Raw genomic sequence first — 12,089 nt, 5'->3', positions numbered from 1 at the left:
TGCAGCTGTGTTCCCTGAAAGTCCATTCTGGGGCTCAGTGGCTTGAGAGTGGGGCTGGAATGGGACGCTTTCTTTCAGGGAGCTCCCCCTTCATCCTAGAAGATGTTACTGTGTAGTCAGTACCCCAGCCACTTGCACATGAGAGCGTAAGTAGGAGGTGATAATATCCGGACCCCCTGCTCAGATAAGCAGGAGGGACTCAGGGTTACTTAGACAGGGAATTATGAAAACATTTTTAATTTCCTTTACATTATACAATTATGATAAAATAAAATACAAAGTGGTATGGAATGTATTAAAATTTCAAATTGCTGTAAAACAAAAATATTTTTAAGTTTTAAAGTTAAAAACTTGAGCTTGTTTTAACGTTTATTAATTTTTATCTTGGCATTTATGCCTCTCAGGTCGTCAGTTTTCATAGTTTCCAAATATACTGGAAGAGAATTGCGTTCTCCACTTGTCAGGTGTAAGGTGCTCTGTTTTTCAGCTAGTTCAAATTTATTTATTCATTGTTCTGTTCAGGTCATCTGCTTTCTCACTGACTGTGAGCTGGTTTTTCAGCAGTCTGTGAGTTTCCCATTATGATGACAGGAGACCCATTGTGTCGTTCTCCTTGTAATTCTTTTAATTTTGCTGATAGAGACATTATTAGGTACATACACACTTTAGTGCATGGCCTCCTTTTGTCTATGTCCAATTTCTGAACCTTCTAGGAGTTTATATGAGTTCAGAACACCAACTTACTGCTTTGAAATGGCAATGGAAGAGTTAATGGTTAATTTCAAGACTTGAAGCATTTGAACAGGCACTTTATGCATTCACAAGTCTGACTTGGTACAGGGGCAGGAAGAGAAGAACAGAGACTTGCATCGTTCATGCCACTACACACCTGGAGCCAGGCAAGGGACACACGTGCACTCCTTGGTTAGGGGTTTTTATAATGCTGGGCTCTCCAGCCTGGCTGAGGCAGGCAGCCTAAACCACCAGACTAAACATCTCTCCTTCACTGTGCAGCTGTGGTATTGCTGCTCTGACACCTGCGAGAGAGGACCTTCAGCTGTGTATGTACATCAGCATGTGTTGTGTCTGGTGACTTGAGAGTCCCAGGATCTTCCATTCTTATTACAGATTTGGCATCAGTTGACTGCCAGTGAGAACTGGGCTTTTCTGCCAGCTTCCCCAGAGGTGAATTTTCTCTGAAGAGTTGGTGCACTCAAAATAGCATTTCTATTGTATAAGCTGAATTCACATGCTACTTCAGGAACACATTTGTATACAGTGAGATATTCTGGGTGAAAAGTGGTACCGCTTATTAAGGCAGGGATACAGGAGGAGGCTCAGAGAAGGCAATGGCACCCCACTCCAGTACTCTTGCCTGGAAAATCCCATGGATGGAGGAGCCTGGGAGGCTGCAGTCCATGGGGTCACGAAGAGTCAAACACGACTAAGCGACTTCACTTTCACTTTTCACTTTCATGCATTGGAGAAGGAAATGGCAGCCCACTCCAGTGTTCTTGCCTGGAGAATCCCAGGGACCGGGGAGCCTGGTGGGCTGCCGTCTATGGGGTCGCACAGAGTCGGACACGACTGGAGTGACTTAGTAGCAGTAGTAGTACAGGAAGAGGCTATGCATGTGTGCAGGTGGTGAAAATGAACTCTGTGAGGCAGCCTGAGTTTCAGGTTACTATAGGTATCAAAGTGGAGATGCCACCTGGATGCCCAAGTCTGGAGCTCAGGAGAAGGGTTGGGCAGAGAGATTTGGTATGGGTACAATGGGAAGATCATTGAGGCAGGCTAAACTGAACAGTTAAGCATGGTAAAGTCTAGACCAGATAAGGAAAAGTGAAAAAAGGAGGAGAAACAACTGAAAAATAGACAACCTATGTGGGAAAGAAGAGTTCTTTCAGACACTGAACTATAGATGACACAGGACCCTGGTCTTTGAAAGAAGGGCAATAAATGAGATAAACCCTATAACTGCCTGAGCTAATGGCCTAGACAGGATTTCCAGACCATAGCACAGGAAAGGAGAACCCAAACAGAACCCAAGAGTCTTCCTAAGAGGAAAGAGAGTTGAGAATTTGTATCCCGACTAAGCTAGCGGGGAGAGTGAAGCTGACTGAGGGAGGTATGCTGGCACTCCAGCCACTTTTGGTCATCTCTAAAACCCTGCACCCGGGCCCTTCCCACACTTTGGTTATGTGATCTTCCGAGTAGCTGTATTTACCTAAGTTAGTGCAACCAGTATGTTGAACATGCAGGAGACATCAGGGGTTAATCACAGCCACTTTCATTGGTCTCTCTGTGTCCCCTTAAGATGTTTTCAGCGTGGGCGGTCCAGAGAATTTTTCGGTACCTCTGAGGTAATAGAAATCCCATGGTCTTATTGAGTCACCAATTCCAAAATTAGTGTCCCGCCCTGTGTAATAGCATAGCTTTCAGCTCATTCAGAGCTGCAGTGACTCCCCTCGCAGCACAGGGTTTAGAAGCAGTGGTGCTGACCCAGGAAGGGTGTGCCCCCTGTTTGTCCTCCTCTTTCCACTTGTACGCCAGTTGCCAGCTGTGATTTTGAACCTCTGTGGAATTGGAAAGGAAGGGAGAGAGAGGATGAGCAGAGAAGACATAAGATAGTGTGGGCACTCCCTGGACTGGCCAGTGTGTAAAGCTGACTCTCGTGGGGTCTCTTGTAGATGTTTTGCAGACCCCTCCAGCTGGGGACCTCTCCCTGAGGGTCCCCTGATGTGGGCAATGCATTCGCCAGAGCCTTGTCATTCACTCCTGGTGTAGCTCCTGGGACTCTTGGAATCTGCTCTTATTTCTGTCTGCCCAACAGCCTGCTGGGCAGATCTTTAGAAAAGGACCTAAAGCCACCCCACACCAGCATATTCATAGATCCTTTTCTGCAACAAATTCTGGGAATACAGGCCATGTCCTCTGTAGTCAACTTATCTGCCAGAGTAAGACAGAGTTCACACTGCTGCCTGCATCCAGGCCACGGACATACTTCAGTTGATCCTCATAATCTTTAATTTTTTTCTTGAATCTATTGCCAGTATTTACAAACTGAGGAATTTTACCATAAAAGATCCAAATTCTTGACTTAAAAAACCCCGGAAGATGTGACAACACCAGGTCTGCCTTACTGCCTGACATAGATAGCTGGAGATGGGAGAGGCTGTCCCATTTGACAGGGCATGGAATCACCAGAGGGACTCCATTCCCTCTTGGCTCTGTGACCTGAACCCCAATATCAGTTGCCATTTATCATCACTGGACTCATGCAGTTACATTTTCTTAAACTACAGACGAAATGTGAAATATTTCTAGTGCTTATGTTTCTTAACAAAGAGAGAAAACAACAGATAGTCCAAAAGAGCCATGGAAAGGAAGGGTATAATTTATTTAGAAGCACAGTGTCTTCTTACCTGTTTAATGTGCAATTAGTCTGTATGAGTGTATAAAACACAACTTAAGACACCATTCGAAAATAACCCATAAATAGAATCATGGTTACTATACAAAAATATGTGGTGAAGAAGACATTTCAGCTTTCAACAAGGAGGTTATGTGACTTGCTGCAGAAGGGCATTACACTCATCCTCTTTCCTGGTTTATGTTTTGTTCCTACTTGGCCCTGACTTTTCAGTTTGCGACAAGGGGAAAACATCCTCTGGCCTCTCTGGAGGAAGAATCAGCCAAAACATGGATTCACTGTATGTCCGAAGGTGTCTTAGCGCATATCTGGTAAGGAGTAACAGGATAGTTCCCAAGGTTTTGGCCACATGGAGAAAAAGCAACAGGTGTTGGCAAATTAATGAGGTTTTCTTTTTGATGGCAGGGTAAAACCAGATTTTTGAAACAGTATTCAACTTTGAAACTAACTCTTTTGGGAAATTTTGTTTTCAGTTTATTTTTAAAATTGAAACCGTATTGATTTTTATAAGTACCTGATATATTAAGCAGAGTCTTTTTTCCATTTATCTGAATTAGAGCAAAACCAAAATTATCTTGAGGAGAGGCTGTCACTGGCCCAGGTGTCTTCTCTTGGGATCCCCTTCATGGATCATAGCCTTGTTGTGGTGAAGGGGCTTGCATAACTCATGAAACCATGAGCTGTGCTGTGCAAGGCCACCCAAGATAGATGGGTCATAGTGAAAAGTTCTGACAAAACGTGGTCTACTGGAGGAGGGAATGGCAAACAACTCCTGTATTGTGAGAACCCCATGAACAGTATGAAAAGGCAAAATATATGACACTGGAAGATGAGCCCCTCAGGTCGTAAGATGTCCAACGTTCTACTGGGAAGAACAGAGGGCAATTACTAATAGATACAGAAAGAATGAAGCAGCTGGGTCAGAGCAGAAACGATGCTCAGTTGTGGATGTGTCTGGTGGTGAAAGTAAAGTCTGTTGCTGTAGAGTACAATATTGCATAGGAACCTGGAATGTTAGGGCCATGAATCAAGGTAAATTGGACATGATCAAGCAGGAGATGGCAAGAGTGAAGATAGACAACTTAGGAATCAGTGAACAAAAATGGACAGAAACGGGTGAATTTTTTTCAGGTGATCATTGTATCTACTACTGTAGGTAAGAATCCTTTAGAAGAAATGGAGCAGCTCTCACAGTCAACCAGAGAGTTTAAAATGCAGTACTTGGGTGCAATCTCAAAAATGACAGAATGATCTTGGGTCATTTCCAAGGCAAACCATTCAACATCAACATCTAATGGCAGAAAGTGAAGAGTAGTCCAAGTTTTTGCCCCAAACACTGATGCTGAAGAAGCTGAAGTTGACCAGTTCTATGAAGACCTACAAGACCTTGTAGAACTAACACCAAAAAAACCAGATGTCCTTTTCATCATAGGGGATTTGAATGCAAAAGAATGAAGTCAAGATATACCTGGAGTAACAGGCAAATTTGGCCTTGGAGTACAGAATGAAGCTGGGCAAAGGCTAACAGAGTATTGTCAAGAGAACGCATCGGTCATAGCAAACACCCTCTTCCAACAACACAAGAGACGACTCTACACGTGGATATCACCAAATGGTGAATACTGAAATCAAATTGATTATATTCTTTGCAGCCAAAGATGGAGAAGCTCTGTACAGTCAACAAGACAAGACCTCAGATCATCAACTCCTTATTTCAACATTCAGGCTTAAGTTGAAGAAATTAGAGAAAATGACCACTAGGCCATTCAGGTAGGACCTAAATCAAATCCCTATGATTATATAGCAGAGGTGATGAATAGATTCAAAGAATTAGATCTGGTAGACAGAGTGCCTGAAGAACTATGGACAGGGATTCATAACATTGTACAGGAGACAGTGACCAAAATCATCCCAAAGAAAAAGAAGTGTGAAAAAAGAAAAAGAAAACAGCAGGAAGGCAAAGTGATTGTTGGAGGAGGCCTTACAAATAGCTGAGGAAAAAAGAGAAGTGAAAAGCAAGGTAGAAGGGGAAAGAATACCCAACTGAATGCAGAGTTCCAGAGAATAGCAGGGAGAGATAAGAAGGCCTTCTTCAATAAACAATGCAAAGAAATAGAGGAAAACAATAGAATGGGAAAGACTAGAGATCTCTTCAAGAAAATTGGATATTCCAATGGAACAGTTCATGCAAGGATGGACACAATGAAGAACAGAAACAGTAAGGACCTGACAAGAAGAGATTAAGAAGAAATGGTAAGAATACACAGAAGCCAGAAAGAAAAACACCAATACAGTATACTAACGCATATATATGGAATTTAGAAAGATGGTAACAATAACCCTGTGTACGAGACAGCAAAAGAGACACTGATGTATAGAACAGTCTTATGGACTCTGTGGGAGAGGGAGAGGGTGGGAAGATTTGGGAGAATGGCATTGAAATATGTATAATATCATGTATGAAATGAGTCACCAGTCCAGGTTTGATGCACGATACTGGATGCTTGGGGCTGGTGCACTGGGACGACCCAGAGGGATGGTATGGGGAGGGAGGAGGGAGGAGGGTTCAGGATGGGGAACACATGTATACCTGTGGCGGATTCATTTTGATATTTGGCAGAACTACTACAATATTGTAAAGTTTAAAAATAAAATAAAATTTAAAAAAAAAAGATGAAAAAAAAAAAAGAATATACAGAAGAACTATACAAAACGGTCAATGACCCAGATAACCATGATGGTGTGGTCACTCATCTAGAGCCTGACATCCTAGAATGTGAAGTCAAGTGGGCCTTAGGAAGCATTATGACAAACAAAAAAGAGGAGGTGATGGAATTCTAGCTGAGCTATTTACAAATCCTTTAAATGATGCTGTTAAAGTGCTGCACTCAATATGTCAGCAAATTTGGAAAACTCAGCAGTGGCCACAGGTGTAGAAAAGGTCTGTTTTCATTCCAATCCCAAAGAAAGGCAGTGACAAAGAATGTTCAAATTACCATACAATGCATTCATTTCACATGCTATTGAAAGTGAAAAAGTGAAAGTTGCTCAGTCGTGTCTGACTCTTCAACCTAGGAAAAAACCCAGGAATTCTCCAGGCCAGAATACTGGAGTGGGTAGCCTATCCTTTCTCCAGCAGTTCTTTCTGACCCAGGAATCAAACCCAGGTCTCCTGCATTGAAGGCAGATTCTTTACCAACTGAACCACCAGGGAAGCCCCCATGCTAGTTAGGGTTATGCTCAAACTCCTTCAAACTAGGCTTCTAACTTCTAACTTCAGACTCCTTCAAACTAGCAGTACGTGAACTAAGAACTTCAGATGTACAAGCTGAGTTTAGAAAAAGCAGAGGGATGGTGGGATGATTTGAGAGAATAGCATTGAAACGTATATTATCATATGTGACACAGATTGCCAGTCCAGGTTTGATGCATGAGACAGGGTGCTCAGGGCTGGTACACTGGGATGACCCTGAGGGATGGGATGGGGAGGGAGCTGGGAGAGGGGTTCAGGATGGGGAACACATGTATACCCGCGGCTGATTCATGTCAATGTATGTCAAAAACCACTACAATATTGTAAAGTAATTAGCCTCCAATTAAAATTAATTAATTAATTTTAAAAAAAGAGAAAAGGCAGAGGAACTAGAGATCAAATTGCCAACATTCCCTGGATCATAGAGAAAGCAAGGGGATTCCAGAAAAACATCTATTTCTGCTTCATTGACTACATGAAAGTCTTTGACTGTGTGGATCACAGCAAACTGGAAAATTCTTAAAGAGTAGGGATTACCAGACCACCTTACTTGTCTCTTGAGAGACCTGTATGCAGGTCAAGAAGCAACAGAACAGGAAATGGAATAACTGGTTCAAAATTGGGAAAGGAATACAACAAGAGTGTATATTGTCACCCTTATTTAACTTATATGCGAAATGCTAGGCTGGATGAATCACAAGCTAGAATCAAGATTGCAGGGAGGGACGGGACATATATATACCTATGACTGATTCATGTTGATGTTTAACAGAAAACAACAAAATTCTGTAAAGCAATTATCCTTCAATTAAAAATAAATTAATTTTAAAAATTAAAAAAAAAAAAGACCAAGGTGTGAAAAGCCTTACCTGCCAAGGAATATGAGTTAAGGAATATAAGTTAAGGAATATGAACTTCAGCCTAAGCACAGTACAGAGTACCATGACCACACTGGGTGTTTTTAGAATTAAAAAAAGAAAAAGAAAGATTACAGGGAGAAATATCAGCAACCTCAGATATGCGGATGATACCACTCTAATGGCAGAAAGCAAAGAGGAACTAAAGAGCCTCTTGATGAAGGTGAAAGAGGAGAGTGAAAAGGCTGGCTTGAAACTTAACATTCAAAAAGCTAAGATCATGGTATCTGGTCCCATCACTTCATGGCAAATAGGAGGGGAAAAAGTGGAAGCTGTGACAGATTTTATTTTCTTGAACTCCAAAATCACTGCAGATGATGACCAGCGTGAAATTAAACAATCTGCTTTCTCTTTGAAAGGATTTGGGAGAATGGCATTGAAACATGTGTAATATCATATAAGAAACTAATTGCCAGTCCAGGTTCAATGCAGGATACAGGATGCTTGGGGCTGGTGCACTGGGATGACTCAGAGGGATGGTACGGGGAGGGAGGTGGGAGGGGGGTTCAGGATGGGGAACACATGTACACCCGTGGCGGATTCATGTTGATGTATGGCAAAACCAATACAATATTGTAAAGTACTTAGCCTCCAATTAAAATAAATAAATTTAAATTTAAAATAAAATAACAGAGAGGACCATAAAAAAAAAAAGGAACGCTATGACAAACCTAGACAGCGTATTAAAAAGCAGAGACATTACTTTGCTGACAAAGGTCCATATAATCAATGCTGTGGTTTTTCCAGTAGTCGTGTACAAATGTGAGAGTTGGACCATAAAGAAGGCTGAACACAGAAGAATTGATGCTTTCGAACTGTGGTACTGATGAAGACTCTTGAGAGTCCCTTGGACTGCAAGATCAAACCAGTCAATCCTAAAAAAAAATCAACCCTAAATATTCATTAGAAGGACTGTTGCTGAAGCTGAAGCTCCAGTACTTTGGCCACCTGATGCAAAGAGCTGACTCATTGGAAAAGACCCTAATGCTGGGAAAGACTGAAGGCAAAGCAGAAGGGGGCGACAGAGGATGAGATAGTTAGACAGCATCACCAATTCAATGGACACGAATTTGAGCAAACTCTGCAAGAGAACGAGGACAGGAAAGCCTAGCGTTTTGCATTCCATGGGATCAGAAAGAGTTGGACATGACTTAGCCACTGAACAAGAACAGCAAAATTCTCTTGGGAGGCAAGTCTCCTGTTGAGTCGTGTGTCCTATTTGGTACATCTTCAGTTTTAAGAAGACGAATGACTCTCCCTGGAGCTCAGCTGTTTATGAAAGTGTACAGTCTGGCCTTAATTGGCCTTGCAGGTTATCAGTGTGGGTAATTTTCCTCTCTTGGCCATTCCTTGCTCATGTATGGATGTGAGAGTTGGACCATAAAGAAAGCTGAGCACCGAAGAATTGATACTTTTGAACTGTGGTGTTAGAGAAGACTCTTGAGAGTCCCTTGGACTGCAAGGAGATCAATCAATCGTAAAGGAAATCAATCCTGAATATTCATTGGAAGGACTGATGCTGAAGCTGAAGCTCCAATACTTTGGCCACCTGATGCGAAGAACTAACTCATTGGAAAAGACCCTAATGCTGAGAAAGACTGAAGGCAGGAGGAGAAGGGGATGATAAAGGATGAGATGATTGGATGGCATCACCAACTTGATGGGCATGAATTTGAGCAAGCTCCAGGAGTTGGTGATGGACAGGGAAGCCTGGCATGCTGCAGTCCCTGGGGTCACAAAGAGTTGAACACGACTGAGCAACTGAACTGAACTGCTTATTAAAGATGAAGTTCTTTGAAAGCTGTGTGCTGCTTGGCCTCTTCCAGTTGTTTAGGCTTGGTATTCTGTTTTATCCTCAGATTAAACTAGGCCAACTTCGAGCTATTGAGTTGGCCAAAAAGGTCATTTGGGTTTTCTGTAAGATGTTATGGGAATTCCCAAATGAACTTTTTGGTCAACCCAATACATTCCTAGACCACCTTATTTTAATTTAGCCACTCTACACAGACACACACACATACTTAGCACTCATTGACAAAGCTATATAAAATAAGCAATTATATGGCACTCCTTATCATCATTTTATACAAATATCTTTGAGGACCCAGAGGAAACATCCCTAAAATCTTAGTATTAAGAAGATCTGGGATTCTCCTGGTTCATTTTATGGACACTATAAACCATTATAACAGTGCTTTGTGTTTAGTTTTATCTGTGAGAAATCTTGGGGATATGTCTGTAATCCTCTCCCAGCAAGCACATAAAACCTTAGGACATGCACTTTTTAGTATTTCTATCCTGGCTGCTTTTTATTGTTTTTTCCTTTGCTTATTTCTCCTTTGGCCTACAAGATTTTTAAAAAGATTTTTTCCTTTTTAAAATCTTGTACTTTGTAAAACTGCTTCAACTTTGTTTTAGAATGAGGCAAATGTAGAGAAATTAAGTACAATATTCATGATTTACCATTTGTTACAAACATATTGTCAATTTGCTTTTAGATTTCATTTTAAATTTCCTATCCTGTATGAAGTCAGATCTTTTACTGCTTTGTGATTGTCATGGAGTGAATCATTGCTGCGAATTTGAAGATCCCTTGGCCGCCATATTTTCACCCCAGAGTTAACATGACTGATTCAGTATAAATCTTTTTTTAAAAATTGGAGTATAGTTGCTTTAAAAATATGTCCGTTTTTGCTATACAGCAAAGTGAATTTCAGCCAGATGTATACATATATCCCCTCTTTTTTGGATTTCCTTCCCTAAGCACTGGGTAGAGTTCCCTGTGCTATACAGCAGGTTCTCATTAGTTATCTATTTATACACAGTAGTATAAGTATGTGAATCCCAATCTCCCAGTCCATCCCACCGCCCCACCACCTCCCACGTTGGTATCCATACTTCTGTTCTCTACGTCTGTGTCTCTATTTCTGCTTTGCAAAGAAGATCATCGGTACCATTTTTCTAGATTCTACATCTGTGTGTTAATATATGATATTTTTCTCTTTCTGACTTCCTTCACTCTGTATGACCGTCTCTAGGTCCATCCACCTCTCTGCATATGGCACTATTTTGTTCCTTTTTATGGCTGTTTAATATTCTATTGTATATGCAGCATAAATCTAAGAGCTTAGAGGAAGCAGAGGTTGCTTACTGACCCTCTTAATTCTTCAAGGGGCCCATTTTTTCGGCTTACTAAATTTAAATTTCAAGTACCACATTTAAACAGGTAGGCAGTTATATGTCAGCATAACAGTGGTTGGCCCATAAGGCCTGGGAAATGCCTAGCACTGCACCTGGTCCTTCACAAGACAGGCGTTCAGCAAGAATTTGGTGACTTAAATTTACTTGCGGTTTTTGTGTTTGGATCTAGAAGCATTTGTCTGCCCCGGTGGTCTGGGACTCGGTTGGGGAATGCAATCTGCTACTGTCTGCAATGACTTAACATCAGTGACACTTTCTGCTTTACTTTTCTCTTTCAGAATATGATCGATTGGGCTTCCTCCTGAAGTTGGATTCTAAATTGTGAGTAGAATGACCCAGTTTCTTGACTTTGTGATAGAGATCTGTGAGAGCTGGAGGCCGGCCTCAAGGGGCCAGCTCTCATCACTCCTGGGGCCTCTGTCCTCCGTCTGTCCGCTGAAGCTTAGAGCATGTTACAGTCTGTGGGTGCAAATATAAGGCCTTAGATTTGGCTGGCACAGGGAGCTGATTACAGAAGGAGCGTGCACCTCCCCCCACCACACCCCACTGGAGTTTGAAGGACAAGGAGGAAAGGCTTCAGCTGCAGAGTGGAGGCTGACTAAACCACGGCAGGAGACAGTGCAAAGCTTTCAAGACGCTTCGCAGCCAGGCATGCAAAGCCTTCTGTGCTCAGGTTTCCTCCCGGCTTTAACTCCTGTCTCTCTCCAACAGGTAGATCCTGGCTTTCCCTCTATCCTTGTATATGTTTATTATCCATGTCTCAAATCCCCTTTCCTTGTTTGTCCACTAGGAAAACTTGAGAACCACCTCCTTCCTATACAGAATTAGTTATCTCTTCCTCTGCTTCCTGTGAATTTTCTACCTCTGACACCCATCATTTCATTATACTATAATTAAGTATAATAGTTATTCATTTATCAAGAGTGCAGGCTCAGAGCCAGGCCATGCTTGATTCAAATCCCAGACTGCCATTTACTTTCTTTGTGATTTAGGGCTGACCACTTAACCACTCCGAGCCTCAGTTTCACCTGTAACACAAGGACCTCACAGGGTTGTAAGAACTGTACAGAAATGGTGAATTTACAGGGATTTTCAAATAAGTATCTCATTCTTTCAGAATCCTTCCCTATTCTGGCCCTCTCAGCCTCCTGAGCACCAGGGCAGTGCCAGCATATGGTTGTTAGGTGCTAAGTCAACACTGAACACATGGCTGCATGGCTGGCTGCATGGCTGCATGATGACAGGTGCCTGTGTGCCTCCCTCATTAGACTGGCTGCCTGGAGAC

The 12,089-nt window shown here is 42.1% G+C and overlaps 1 protein-coding gene across 10 annotated transcripts in view; it reads left to right on the top strand.

Moving 5' to 3' along the window:
* Positions 1-12,089, top strand: part of ST3GAL3 (ST3 beta-galactoside alpha-2,3-sialyltransferase 3) — a 215,630-nt gene that overhangs the window by 102,652 nt on the left and 100,889 nt on the right. For all 10 annotated transcript variants that reach the window (XM_019957647.2, XM_019957644.2, XM_019957643.2 and 7 more), the window contains one exon: positions 11,083-11,125. In XM_019957647.2, the coding sequence (XP_019813206.1) occupies positions 11,083-11,125 (43 nt within the window). The remainder of the gene's footprint in view (positions 1-11,082; positions 11,126-12,089) is intronic.

This window comes from Bos indicus, chromosome 3 (assembly GCF_029378745.1).
Source record: "Bos indicus isolate NIAB-ARS_2022 breed Sahiwal x Tharparkar chromosome 3, NIAB-ARS_B.indTharparkar_mat_pri_1.0, whole genome shotgun sequence".
NCBI classification, from domain to species: domain Eukaryota; kingdom Metazoa; phylum Chordata; class Mammalia; order Artiodactyla; family Bovidae; genus Bos; species Bos indicus.
Note: the sequence above shows the minus strand (reverse complement) of the source record. Positions and strands in the feature narration are given on the sequence as shown.